This window comes from Phasianus colchicus, chromosome 13 (assembly GCF_987193195.1).
Source record: "Phasianus colchicus chromosome 13, bPhaCol1.hap1.1, whole genome shotgun sequence".
NCBI classification, from domain to species: Eukaryota; Metazoa; Chordata; class Aves; order Galliformes; family Phasianidae; genus Phasianus; species Phasianus colchicus.
This window is the reverse complement of record NC_143448.1, coordinates 5,168,064-5,183,017: the sequence shown is the minus strand read 5'-3', so window position 1 is coordinate 5,183,017 and position 14,954 is coordinate 5,168,064. Positions and strand designations below refer to the sequence as shown.

General features: G+C 39.5%; 2 protein-coding genes across 3 annotated transcripts in view; one reads left to right on the top strand and one right to left on the bottom strand.

The window, feature by feature from the left end:
* The window catches only part of RPGRIP1L (RPGRIP1 like), a 61,576-nt gene extending 51,843 nt beyond the window's left edge, over nt 1-9,733 (bottom strand). The window contains exons 1-4 of the mRNA XM_031615150.2: nt 9,292-9,733; nt 5,290-5,378; nt 4,378-4,516; nt 628-926 (exon numbers count right to left, since the gene is read on the bottom strand). Coding sequence (XP_031471010.2) covers nt 628-926; nt 4,378-4,516; nt 5,290-5,371 — 520 coding nt within the window. The 5' untranslated portion in view covers nt 5,372-5,378; nt 9,292-9,733. The remainder of the gene's footprint in view (nt 1-627; nt 927-4,377; nt 4,517-5,289; nt 5,379-9,291) is intronic.
* Nucleotides 9,734-9,852: 119 nt separating this feature from the next.
* FTO (FTO alpha-ketoglutarate dependent dioxygenase) overlaps nt 9,853-14,954 on the top strand; it is a 228,494-nt gene continuing 223,392 nt past the window's right edge. The window contains exon 1 of one of the 2 annotated variants that reach the window (XM_090149890.1): nt 9,853-9,980. In XM_090149890.1, the coding sequence (XP_090006016.1) occupies nt 9,942-9,980 (39 nt within the window). In that variant the 5' untranslated portion in view covers nt 9,853-9,941. The other variant, XM_090149895.1, reaches the window with a different exon arrangement.

Genomic DNA, 14,954 nt, shown 5'->3' with positions numbered 1-14,954 from the left:
AAATATTCTTACAGAAACAGAAAAGTTGTGAAGCGTAATTTCCAACCATAGTTATCAGAAGTAAATAACTGAGAACGAGGCTACCATTGCCAGTAAGTCTTGAAAGTAAAAAGCATCATTAATGATGGCTGCTCTGTGGTATTTGCTTTCAGAAGTCCACACGTAATAGATTTTTTCCAAAGTCTACTGAGTTGTGCACATATGTATAAAGAGATGAGAACACACCTTGAAATTAAAAGGCAAATAATGTGCAAACAAACTACAGGGGTAAAACATTGTTATGAGAATGCTAAACATTTTCATATAATATTTTTTATAAGACATTTAGAGATATAATAGGAAAGTCTCTAAATTTTAACTATTAGGAAACACATTTGACAACTACTTTATTTTCGAATTTGTACTTTTGTTTCACCCCTACTACTGTGGATTCTCAAAATAAGGACTTAAAACACAAACAAGTTATCATGATTGCTAAAAATACATGAAAAAGGGGAAAACAGTGATATTTCTGTCTGCAAGTACTAATGTACACTGATATACAGAAAAAGACACACTCTTGCTTCAGTTAAGCAATAACTGGTGTTATGTATACAAAATACTATGCTCAGTACACATGAATTTTACCTTTCTTTGTGTGTTCCGGTGTACCAGCAGCATCACTTGCTTTTTTGAGTCCAGTGCTATTATGAGACTGAGCGTATTTGTACTGAACAGGCCTATGGCTTTGAATATGGAGCTGCTGTTTGTTTGAAATGAGTTTGCTGCGGAGGATCTCATTTTGTTTCTCAAGATCATGAACTCTCCCCTGCAAACGCTCGATCATTCCTTCCAGCTCCACAGTACGACCCAGCCGCTTGGGGCTGCCACCAACCTGCTCATTCCTTTTTTTCTCTTTAACAAGCCGTATTAACCTGGTGGCCATTCTGGGGAAAATAATAAAAAAGATGAAAAAGAATGTGAAAAGTCAGCATAAAAAGCATTCTGTTGAAAAGAACATAATCACTGTGAAGATTTCAGCATAGAACCTGAATAATAAATTTCAGGTTTTGATATAACTATTACTGCCTGTGAAGAACTCTTTGAAGATAATTGAAACCACTGTGCAGCAATCTGCTTTATAGCACTGACAAATAACAGTTTCCTAAGGCTTATCATTTAAGGTTAGTAAAGGGAGGACACATATTTACTCCATATGCTCCTTAAATGTAATTTTTAACGCATGACCTTATATAGGAACCTCTGCATGCTGTTAAGTAAAGTTACAGATTTTGGATGTGGTGGGCCAAACTATAAAAGCTGCAATTCCACAAAACATTCAAATATTGAAAGAATGCTAATAATATGCAGCATTCCAAAGATTGATCATTTATAGCATTTTAGGATTTAAATACACACTTCAGTTCTTAAACTATTAAAATGCATGGGTGGAAATATTTAAGTAAGTAGTCAGAAAAAAAGACTAAATATTTGATATTACCACACTCAATTTTATATTTAGTAAATATTACCAATGTGCTTCAGAGAAGGAATGGTTAGATGAAGAATATAAGTAGATACAGAGGGTATGGTTTTTATTTGTCTTTAAAAGGATACAAGTTTTGCTTTTGGCATCTCAAAAGTTGTACCTTTGATTTCCTTTAGTTTTGACAAACATTGGTAAGCTAGAACAAAAGGCAAAGAGGGCATGTAGAGGTGATGTAACATACAAGAACAGAAAACATACGCAACAGTGAATGGAAAAAACTTGGCATGTAAAGAAAGAAAAGGTGGCTTTGATGAGAAAGACAAGTTCAAGACTTTACAAAATTGGTCACACATCTTCAACCAGTCTCTAGTTTATAGGGAATTTATTTTTGCAGGCTCAGAAAGAAAACTGAAAATAAGGACACACTTCATTTATTTAAAGAGGCTTGTTTTATTTTGGTATACTTGTGGACAGGAGCTTCTATTTAAAAGAACAAAAGTGAAACAAAAATCCTGTAATAACTTTAGGATGTCACAGAACATTACCTGCCTGTAAAGAGGTTTTTTTAGTTTGTTTGTTTGTTTTGTTTTTTCCCCCAGTGTATTTCTACTGCAAATTCATTCCAAACTCCTAAATACAAAAGGGTTCTGGCACCCTTTTCACCCAGCATCTGAGAGATGCTGGGAGAGAAATTCAGCTTAAGGAATTGATTCCTCTCTGGTAATCAAGACAAAAACAATATTGAGAATTTTGGACTCTTCGTGCCTTAAATTATTAGTTCAGACATTCCAATCTGGACATTCTCTCTGATTTTACCTAAGTAGATGAGTGCAGTTGGTAAGCTATTTAACAGAAACACTGGACATGCTATTTGGAATGAGCAAACAAATCAGTTGCTCCACCATGTTGTATTTTATAGTAGCCTGATGAAAAAGATGGAAGTTAAGCTAGTCTATTTGATCTTGACTCAAAGACTACTGAAATCAATGGAAAGAACCTTTCAGACATTAAAAAGGTACAAAATAATAAAATAGTATAAAATAATAAAATAAAGGAAGTGGCAGCATCTCCAGATGCCCTTTCAGGAATTCATTAGCTTCAGACCAGAAGATATCTTAGATTTAGTAAATGTTAATTATCTCAGGAATGGCACAACATGAACACATCACAACAACAGAGTTCTGCTGAAACTAGACTGGGATTGCTTGTACAGCATTAAATTTTAGCAAATCAACTGGAAGTTGCTTGTATATGTTTGTGTACAACAGTATCACACATGCAATGCTACCTAGGGCTTCAGCAAAGGTATCTCTTATCCTGAAGAAAGGATTGCCAACCATATTTGCAAAGGCGCTTTGAGGTTAACAAAATGATAGAAGGTTAGATGTTATTCAACTTCTAGGAAGACAGAGAAGGACAAAAAACAAGGAGTGGGATGTTTCTGCACAGACCATTTTGATTCTGAGGTAAAAGTGCTGATGAATAATTAGGCTTCCATAGCCTCTTCTTCAGCCCCCAGAATATCTATTGTACGTACTCAGATAGCACTGTGTACTCAAAGTACCAGCTTCAAATTGGCAAATAGAGGCACAACTTTACAGCTTCCTAGATGGAGCTTTAAATACAGCCCACCAGAAAAGCATCCAATATACACACAGACAATCAGAGATCAAAAATAAATTGCACTAAGTGATCTTTTTTTTTTCCCAAAGGTACTGATATTATGAATCAGTATAAAAATTTTTACACTATGATTAGTGTACAAATGGAGGCTCCAATTGTAATTTCTGGATAACTCACAGATCATAGTGTACAGCTCTCCTTGTTTCCATCTGCTAAGCAGAATTAAAAGTTAAAAATGAAGTCTTCTGTTCCATATCATCCTAGTCAAGTAAGTTCTTCATTGACAACTGAATGACATGGATCTCATTTCAGAATGCATCTCAGTTCTCATCTTTCCAAAAAACAGCCCAGAATTTTCTTCTCAGTCCATAAAGACAAGGTAGTAGTAATTCATATACCAATTTCTTTATGAACATCTCACTTGTGAACAAGATTAAGCAACTTTGCTAAGAAGACAAGTATATGGAGAGAAAACGTTGATGCTTCAATATTACTTGTCCAAAGTCTCTGTTGGAGACGTACAGAAAAACCCTTTACAATTGTAATGACAAAAACATTACTGAGATATCAGTTAAAAGTGAAGGAGACATTTTGGTATTTATGTTTAGTGCTCACATTCCCAACGGACTACAGCTAACTATACTAAGGAAGCACTGAAACCGATTTCCAGATTTCTTTAATTGAAAAGTACATAATCAAAACAATCCAAACTTTACACCTATGTTTATTTCTTTATCTGTCATAACACAAATTAACAACACTGAAGTAATACAAACAATACACAAGAACATCTGCTTTTTTTTTTTTAAGTTCATGTCTGCTTTTGAAACACGAGATCTACTTCAGTTTTCTTCTTCTAATAGAAATCTCTTATCCTCCTAAATTCTGATTGATCTTTACCATCATTCATGTCCCTCCTGTCTTTCTTCAGTATTTGTTGACAATGTTAAAGATGAACTCTTCTATTGACTAAACCCTCTTCAATTCTCAAGCATGTCTATAAGACCTGATAGGTTGGCACAATAACATTATTTCCAGATGTTTCATTTGTACCAGTACAATTTCCATTAATTAGGAGAAAATAGGTTCACAGAGCAAGGATCGTAGAATGCACTACATGAAGATTCCATTGGGCAGAAGGGAATATCAAGCTTTGAGAAATCACTTTAAAGAGCGTTCTGAGAAAAATCAGCACAAATTTAAGTTTGTTGACAATTAATACTTTGAGTAGCAAAACAGTTACTCTGAACTGAAGCAAATCCAAAATTAAAAAAAAAAGTTCATACCTTTTAATTGTTTCCTCTTGCTTATTTGCATGCTGTTTAAGTAAGATGTTTTCATCACGTAAACTAAGATATTTATCTTCCAGCTCCTTCCGACTGAATTGTGACACAGCTCGCCGAGCTTTAACATTTCGTGCAGATCCTGATTCAACCCAAACCAACATAAATTAAAATTACTTTCAATACGTGTAATGTACTTCAACAACACATAATCCAGTCTCTCATTTTGAAATATTGAAGATTGGAAGTTCCCGAGTAATTCGATGTTTTGCATTTGTATGAGTTGATGTTTTTTTTCCACATTTACTGGTATATTAATTACTTTTTTCTCACCCCTTACAGATAAAAAAAGTAATTAAAATGATATAGCAAACCGGTTATCTATTGAACAACAAAAAGGAAATTGTCTAGCAAATAACATGGTACTGCCAAAGACAGTAAAATGTAAGATGACCCTGCCCACCCCTTTCTAATATGTTTCAAAGTATACATATTGTTTCAAAACTTGAGAAGATTAACTCATAATTCTGTAAATTTACTCAGATAAAAGACTGAATCCAGTAATTCTGTTCTAATAGCAACCTAGTAGCATGTCAGAATTACTTCCTACTTTTGGTTCCCATTTTGTTTAATGGGTCCAGCCTTGTTCTCAATTCAGCAAAAAAGCCCTCTTTTTTCCCAGGAAGGATGAAGAATATGCAGTTTGTAACATCTTGCAGCAGTGCCTCTCTTATAACAAGTAACATGAACAAAGAATGGGTCATGGTATCTTTTACCTTTCAGAATTTAATCCAGATTTGCAATGTTATTTGAACTTAATTTTCTGAGCGTGAATGTCAGAAACATTTTCAGAAAGAACCTAAAGAAGCCACGGATCAAAGTCTGTAACAGTAATACATAGCAGCTGGTACAAACCTACTAATCCTCCAATTCTAGATGGGGTTGAACCCACGTCTCTCACTGGCAAGTCTCCCATGGTTTCAGCTACAGCAGACATGCCTTATCTGTGAATAACAAAATTCAAATCAAATTCTTTTCCATCCGTAACTTAAGCTGTGCGACTACAATTACTTTATCTAAAAGTAATGACAGATTCCCTGAAATACACATTATGTATTATACATTATACACAACTGTAAATGCTCCTTTTTCAATTGTTTGGCTCAAGACAATCTAAACAAGCTAAACTCCATGTCACATTAATCTGTGCAATTCCTTACATTGTGGCCTCCTTTCTATCTAATAACTCCTACTTTTTACGTTTATGTTCTTTCCTATGTTTTTAGAATGAGATTTTTTAACTTCCTTGTTCCATTTTCCTCATTAATCTTTGGGCTAAGTCCACATGGAAGAGGGACCTGAGGGCATTTGTTCACTTGTTTTAAGACAGGTGAAGGCTTAAGGCTTAAACAGTAGACCACAATGCCACCTGCCATGCTTTGAATGGAACTCTTAAAAAAAAAAAAAGGTGCTGGGGGTTATGAAGTCATTTCAGCATTGCCCACTGTTCTCTTAGCCTTCTTTCAATCATTGTCATAGTAGAAATTACTTTCTAAGACAGAGACTCTCCTGTGAACAATTCTCATAAATCTGAACACATTCCTTTCTTCAGGCAACAGAAAACTTAGCTACATGACAAAGTGAGATTAGGGAAGTATTAATGTGAGAAAGCACTACATTAGTTTCAGAGTAATGTATGAAGATAGATGTTAACTGCTGCTTCTTTTCCAGTACATACAACTAGATGATGGCCATCAAGGCAATTAAGGCAGAAACTGCATTAAAAAGGAAGAAAAAAACACACTGTCCTTTGGACAATCTTTTGTTGTTTTTTTTCCCCCCTCTGCTGTTACGTACCATTATAAATTGCCAATATAAATCCATATTAAATTTAAAAAGCACTAACAGGGAAATTAACAGCGATGCTAGGAAAGACCAGCATCAGAGGACCAAAGTGACATAGTACAATCCACAGACATTCCAGGGAGTGTCTGCTAATTCTGTCACAAACAAAACTGATGCTAGAGATACATTTTTCTTCAGCCAGTAAAGTCTTTAACACAAACAACTCTTCTCGTGACTTGTTCGGAAGGAAAGAAAAGGATTAACCTAAATGCAGTTTCCAACAAAACTAAAGCACAAGTTGCACTGACCAAAGTCATTAAAGACTTCAAGTACTACCACTGCAAATAAATAATATTATCTAATATCATGTAAACATTCCTGATAAGCTCCTACATTATTTCAGCCTGACAAGAAGCCAAATTATCCTGTTCTTCACAAACATTCAGCTCCTTACACCACAGTCAATATAACCTTTGATTAATTCAACTTTGCTTGCAATCTTCTGATTATTTTATTCATTAAAATTTCGGACAAAGGATTATTTCCAGCTTTCACTACTTACAACATACTGATAACATATTTCTAATGTTTGGAACAAACGTTCCCTTCTCACAGTGGTATAAAAGCCCAAAGTGATCTGTGATTGTAAATTAACAATTTTTTATTTGCAGTTTCATTGCTGCTGCTCACAGAAATAACGCTTCATGATATTGAGGCCCACATCACGCTGACATTTTAACCAACAGAACAATTCTAATGACATAAACTGTCATGTAGCTCCCACCAAACTTTCTTGTTACGTGTCAACTCAGTGCAATATGCAGTCATTGACTTTTCTCAATCTAGGTTTCCTATTGAGGAAATTATTAGGTGTCACTGCCAACATTATCACAGAAACCTTCAACTCCAGATGATCAATCCAAATTTGCCTCATGATGGTACCAAGGAGAGGATGCTGTCCTTACACCTCTCTCCATGATGTGATTGCCTTTGTCACAACAACTGTTTTTATTTTTTTCATTTTTAGTAGTTTCACAGAGGTCAAAAACTAAAACACTTCACAACCACCACTCCACAATGTTTGTGGTCTATCAAATCAAGCATCAAAAACTTCAGCACAGTAACAGCCATGGGGAAAAATGCTGATTTTGCACTATTTGTCTCTTGCAAAAAAAACAACCAAACAAAAAATACCCAACTTTGCTACAGTAATACCACAGGTATACCTGTTACTTTCAGTATGAAAGAAATCCACTCATTGAAAACACAGAAACCAACTGAGCAAACAATAGGAACAACTAACCAACAACCAAACACACATGTTCTTTGCATAAATAGACAAAGCCTTGTCAGCAGTAATCCATCACCAGATGCAACAAAAACACAGAAACAGTCAAATTGCAAACAATGATAGCAGGGCTGTAATACATGAAAGCCTGTTTAATTAGCAAGACAACATGACTAGCAAAGAAATGGCAAAATAGAGCAGTTATAAATCCAAATTCCAGAAAACTCAGGTAATATTCCCACAAAAAGTTAGTTGTTTCATTATGAAGTGACAGAAATGAAACATTCAGCTTTCTTCTATGTCCAAAGGCAAGTGAAAAATTTCAACCTTTTTAATAAAAGTGTACTTTAGATACACATAGTTTAAACCTGTAACCTGGTTTTAGGCAAAACAAAACTACAGACATGCAACTGACATGAAAATTCATTCTGTTAGTAACATAAAATAACTTATGTCTCTAATAATCACTAAAACTTATTGTTTATTTTCTTCTCTAGGGAACACATCCAAGAGCAAATCTGCCCTACAGTTACTTTGTTAATATTAACACAATCTCAGTCACAAACACTGAAACAAATTATCTTCCTTGCAGCCAGTGGTTCCAGCTTTATGTCTAAAAGCTTGTGAGATTTCTCCACAGAATTCCAAATTACTTCTTCAGAAAGCACTTCCTAAGTAATTAAACCTGATGGAAGCATACAGCAACACAACAAGCAGCTATATTAAAGAGCTCAGTGTTTCTTAAAGCATAATAAAGCAAGAGAGATTACAGAAATACCATCTGCAACTGGATGGAGCCACGTGCCATACTCAACCTCAACAACTTAACATTGCTTATTTCCAAGAGAGATTTCCCTATTCAGCCCCTCTTGTTCCCTCCAAAAACCCACACAAAATTAACTTCACACATCAAGAGAGGAATTTGCTCATTGCACCTGGAATTAAACTATGAGAATCTAAAGTAAAGGCATAAGCAAGTAAAAATAAAGTAAAAGTAAAGGCATAAGCAAGTAAAAATAAAGTAAAAGTAAAGGCATAAGCAAGTAAAGTAAAGTAAAGGGCATAAGCAAGAATAAAAGAGAGATTAAAGTTACAGAAACACCAACTTACACACCACAGCAGATACAGGCCATTACTATGTGATAAATTACTGCAAAAAAACGCATGCAAATTTGCAGTGGTATGGAAGAGCAGACAGCATTAAGCATGAGTGCTTGAAGTATCAGCTCACACTGTAGGCCCACACAACACACAAAGCATCCCGCTCCTCTACCATCATTCCAATGGGGCAAGAATGAGGGGGGAATGTGGAAATTTCCATAAGTTCTCAGCTAGGGGTGCAATAAGGAGCACTTTCTAGTGATACCTTAAAAACTAAGGTGTTAATTTAATTCTTTCAACACAATTTAGACCTTTGTATGCCTTGGCCACAGTTGGGATGATGCTGTCCTCACAAAACCACCACTGTGCCTCCGCTATGGGGAAAAAAGAGCAGCCCAGCCTATCACAGCGTGCTCCCAGCCCACCTGTATCCTCAGCACACTCCTAAAAGATAGATGTCTGTACTTTATTAGCCTTCTCAACTGAAACAGCCGCGCTTCCCACTTGTTCAGAGCACACACTTTCAGCTTTCGGGCACCGTGACAGAGGGCTGTTCTGAGGACAGTAGGTTGCTATGGCCGAAAGGGGCAGAACGCCCCGCCCCGCTGCAGGCTGAGGGAAGGGGAGCTCACAGCCCTGCCCGCCTACAGAAACACCAACAAGTACCAAAGCCCACGTCTCACCTTCCTCGCACCATACAGGCGCTCCTCGGGCTTTTCAGCCCTGCCTCCGATACATTCCGAGGGGCGGAGGGACGCGGTATTATTCCCTCAGAAAGGCATAGAGCGCTCTGGGCTTATTTTTACCCTCAGGCGCAGAAATGAACCCCTCTTCGAGTCCTACAGTGTTGGCTTTACTGGTTACACGTGTGCCAGACACCACAGCTGAGAAGAGCCTCCAGGCTACTTCAACAGCAAAGCGCAGCGCGATGCCCAGCGTCTCCTCGAGGGCGGCGGGCGCAGCCCCGCTCCTCAGCTTTCTGCGCAGAGCGGCACGGCGTCTCCTCAGCGCCGCTGTTCTCGCGCGGGAGCAGCCCGCTCCGTACTCACAGCTCCCGCCAGACCGCGCCGCGTCCTAGCGCTCCACTAGCAACTACGGCCGTTCCTAACCGGTCTTTTCCAGTTCCGGAGAGCGCGGCTGCGCGCTGCCTGATGGGAGTTGTAGTTCTGGGCGGGGCCGAACAGAGCGGCGTCGTTCGGGTCGGCGGTAAAGCGGCACTTCCTGCGTCCGTGCCGCGGTGCGTGCTGGGAGTTGTAGTGTTCTGAAAGGCGGGAGGTGGCGGAGCGGAGCGGCGCGGGCTGTGCGCGTGACTGCTGCGCGTGGAGGCGGCAGCATGAAGAGAAGAGTGGGGGAGCGGGAGAAGGAACTGAAGGTACCTGCGCCTTGCTTCCTGCTCCCCTCCCACCCTTAGGAAGGCAGTCGGGGCGAGCCCCTGCCCTGGCGCTGCTGTAGGCGGATGGGCAGATCGTGGTTCGCTCTCTTCCGAGTCCCAGCAGCGGTTTGGGTGGGAGCTGCAGAGGAGCGCGGCTCGTGCCGCACCGCTCGTCCCGCGCACGGCTTTGCTCCGCGGCGCTGAGGCGGGCTGTGCGGGGCGGGGCGGAGGGGCCGCGCTGAGCGGAGTGCTCGGGGTCAGCGAGCTGCCGGGGCTGAGGGTTCCGCCACGTTTAAGGAGGATGTGAGCAGCCTCGCACCTCGCTAACCGTAAGGGACTTTGCTCACGGGGCTTTGGGTATTTCCATTAAAAAGGAGCGCCAGGTGCGGGAATCATTGCGGTAAGTGTAAAATCCTGTCGACGACGTGTTGCGTAGCTACACTTCTATCGACCAACTCAAAGCACCGCTTCTCTCTGCTGAGCCCGTCCGAAATAAACGCTTCCAGACCTCCCGTGTTCCCCCCCGCGTGCCCACGCAGTGCCGTGCCCACGCAGTGCCGTGCCCGCGCGCCCGGAGCAGCGCAGTTCCGCGCATCGCAATGCGCTGCGTTCCCGGGGCGCCGCTGCTGCGTTTGCACGGAGCGGTGCGCGCGGGAGGTGCGAGCTGGCAAACTGATCGCGGGGCGGTGCTGAGCTACGGAGTTACAGAGAGGTTTCTAAGGTAACGCTTCAGCTTGCTTGCGTGGGATGCACGCTGGTTTTGGTGTTGCTGTTAAATTCTTGCTGTTAGTTATTTCACTGCAAGGGTTCGGTCTCGCAGTTTGCATCTAAATGCTTTAATAAATGAAAACCAAAAGGGCCCGTTCTCTAATTTGCTTCTCAGCTCTACAGGAGCAAGCTGGCTTTCTTCACAGTCCTTCTCTTTCCCTTTCTGCTGAGAAGTGTTTCAATCCTGTTGTAATCTTTATATATGTGTAAAAGCACACACGTGTCAACTGTCCCATCTAGTCCAAGCTGATTAAACTTCCAGGAAAAATAGGCTTTTTTTGTTTGTTTGTACATTAATGCTGCCCATCCAGGGCCTGAATTCAGCTATTATTTCACAGTTTATCCCAAACATACTTGGGAATTAGGATAAGTCCTTATTGTTGATAAGTTTGGGGTATTCTGAAAGGGAAATGAAAGGAGCCCTCAAAATACCTGAGAACAAATGGTGTGGAAGCAGGAGGGGTTATATAGAAACAAATGAACCCTTTCTCTTAAGGGATCATTGTCCACCTGCAGTAATACAAACTGGTATTTTTTATGCTCCTTAACTACTGATGTTATCTTGGGGCTCTTTGGCACTAAGCTAGGTTCTCCTTCAGTCCCTGAGTTGTTATGTTGTCCACCAATGAGTCATAGAACTACAAAATGTTTTGGGTTGGAAGAAACCTTAATTACAATTCCCCACTGTGGGCTGGTTGCCACCTGCTGCCCAGGGACCCATCCGACCTGGCCTCAAGCACTTCCAAGGGTGGGGAAATGCACACTGAAAGTAGAGGAAGTGTGTTCTTACTGGCCATTAGCACTGCCAGGGATTCCATGGAGATGTCCTAATAAAAAAAAAAAAAAAAAAAAAAGCTTTTAATTCACCCCACCCCAAACGTGAGTGAGGTTAACCCAACCTCTCCTGGAGAGCAGGATTAAAATGCGAGGGAAGTGGTTGGACCCAGGGGCCGGTTGGGTTTATGCTTCTCCTGGCAGTGTCTCTTGCCTGGAGAATTAAATCTTGAATGAAAATTTGTGTTTTGCGATATTTGTGTGCTGCTAAATGCTGTCTTTCCATAGCCTGGTAACTGGCTTTAGCTTTGTAATTACGTGATATGCTCCTTTTATATGGTAAGCTGTTCTTTCTCTTAAATTTCCATGGGTATAACCAGTTTTGATTTATGCTGTTGTAGGGAGCGTTTCAGTTCCAAGGATGTGTGTGGTAGGGATTTCTTCAGAGTGCAGTGCCGTTATACAGCATTTTCCACTTTGTAAATCACCCCATTGGATTGAGTAAAATGGAATGTCCAGTTAAAATGAAACTCTATGTGGTCATCCAAGCCCAGGAGGGCTCCTTCCCATAGGAGAAGGATGCAAAGTCATTACTCGGAAGAGGATCTGAAAACAAGCTGGGGAATCATAGCCAGAAGTGATCTGTGCAGCTGTGTTAAGCTCCATGTGGTGGTGGGTTGATGGTTGACGGACTTGGTGAGCTTAGAGGTCACTTCCACTTTCTTAATTATTCCACAATTATTGTGTTGGGGATGGGTCGTAGAGCACATGCTACCTTTGGGGATGTTGCATGCCATCAAATTCTCTAGTTTTTCCCACAGCAAATATTATGATGTGTAGAAACAGAACTGTTAGAGGTGATGTTATTCGTTAACAGGAGACACCTTAAAATTCAGTTTTTATTCATCACTTTATAGTTATTTTTGTTGTCTTCGCGTTGTTGGTCAGAGCTCTGTTCAGCTTCCAGTGAGCTTCTGGTTCCCATGTTAAACAAAAGCAAATGTAGTTGTGTTGGTGGGAGACTAATTTTTTCTTAAACTTGGCAAGAAAGCTGCAGTGCTGTTAGACTGTTATCTTGATTAGTTCATCTGTAACACGTGGCTGGTTTCAAGACTTACCTTGTCAGAAATGCTTGAAGTAAGTTTCAGTGTGATGTATGCCAAGTTCTAGGAATTACATCTATATACTTCCTCTTGCCACTGTTTGCATATTAGGGCCCTGTGACATTGCCATAAGAAAAATGGGATGCTCAGTTAGTCTGGAGTATTATTTTCCTTTACTTGAAAAGGAATACATTGATGGCCCAGTTCACAATTACCTTGTGTAGCTGTTTATGCTAATTCGCACTGCTGAGAAACAAAAACCAGCTTCGGAGAATTTATTCCACAGACATTACTGTTATATTTGTACAGCTCCCAGTGCAGCTGGGACCCCAATCCAATAAAGTTATTGCTATACAAATAATAAATGCATCAATATGCACATATCTGAATATTCACAAGGCTTTTACAAAGATATTCATGTGTGATTTCACATTTGCGAGACGTTAGACAAAGTGACAAGGCAATATAAAGCTTTAAATAACCCAGAGCTTTGCATGTGTTTTATTTACAAGGAGTAGCAGGGAACACAGAAGCTTGGCTAGATTTTGATGAAAAGTTATGTTTCCTGCATCATCTTCATTTTTACTGGCTGGAAGAGATAATTTATTTGAGATGAAATATGTTGCTTCAACATATTAATACCAAGGGGCAAAAAAAAGTATTCTCAGAATACTTAAGAGATTTTAGGATCAGTGATGAAAAATATTACCCAGACCATGAAGTGCATCAACTTCATCTGTTCAGAGTTTGTTCAAATATTTCACTGTTTTCTTGTTTTTAGTTATTCTGCCTTTTAAGATATAAAAACATTATATTTTCCAATTGACAGACTAAATAGATTCCTTTAGGAGTTGTATTTGGGCAAATTAAAGTTAATGAAACAGCTTAGATACAGTTAAATAAGCTTGTTGTCGTGTCATATTTCTGCTTAGGTAGATGGTGTGCAGGTTTTTTTGCAGAATCAGCAGCCAATATGCCAGCAGCAATTTTGGTGGTAATCACATTATTGGCCCATCTCATTATTAATGGGACAATAATTAAGAAATAGTGTTGTTAGTAAAATAACACACGATTTGTGTATTGGAAATGGTCAGGTAGAAATCTTGCATATGCAGAATAAGATATAAGAAAGAACGAGTGGCAAATGTTCCTCACTTTTAAATTCATCACGTTCCTGCTGCTTAAATTGCCTCAGCTGCTAATGCTGGAACCATTACAGTAATGGACTTGGCAAATGAAGGAGAACCAAGACATACACACTTTATTACTGGAGGGGTAATTTTCTCTTCATCTGTAATAGCAGCAGTGCCTAGTATTGATCGGACCATCAAGATACTAATCCTCTGTAAAATTACTTGTTATAACTGAAAATGTGTAAATCCAAATCAGTCTGTGTCCTGACTTTCTACTTACTCTGGAATCCAGAGTGTTAGATGGTTTATTTTTTGTGATTTAAGGCCTTTATACAGATGATAGTAGGAGCTTCCTTTGCAAGAGTGAGTGATTAATCTTAGCAATGGCCCAGGGTTGTCTTTTTGTTTTAACTAGAACATCACCCACTTAATTAAGGAGTGCGTGTCTATCTTGCTTCTCTGAATTATGTTGGTACTTAAACTTCCCAGATTTATTAAAGATGTTGTTTTACATTCCGTCTCTTGTTTTTTGCTGTAAATAAGAACAGATCTATGTTTTATGTCTTGTAAGATCTTGGAGCTGAGGATGCAAGAAGAGTGGATACTGAAAACATGAATTTGTGTTTTGTTGACTGTAGCCTGTAAGGCCACTGCATGTAAGAGGAACGTCACAGTAATCAAATGCCAGAGGTCTAAGAGGCTTCAGTTTACTTTGATCCCAGTGGTAGTGACAAAAGCTAGTGAATGGGAGCTTTTTTTAACATCTGCTGTATTTGAATATGGCCTCTTGGGCTGGTTATTCAATTTTTTTTTAATTTTTCACGTACATCATCTTTTTTCTCTGCTCATTCATAGACTTGTGTGTTAAGATTATAAGCACGTCTGATACTTGTTATAGCCTTTAACCAAGTGAAGTTTTGATTTTTGGCTCAGTTGTGTGCCACAAGTATAATCACAGGTTCAGGTGCACCATGTAACAGCTGAACAGGTGAACCTCATGGGGCATGGTTCCATTAACCCTGACCTTTCATCAGACTTAGTAAAATGGACTCCTGCCACATCAACGCTATGGTAGGTTAGGGAGTCCATGCTGGAGGTTGTGGAATTGGGGTGATGTGCAGAACTGGATGATGATTTTGAAGAAATAGGTACTGTTCCTTGCATTTTAGGAATTTTTGTTTTATAGCATCAAGTAG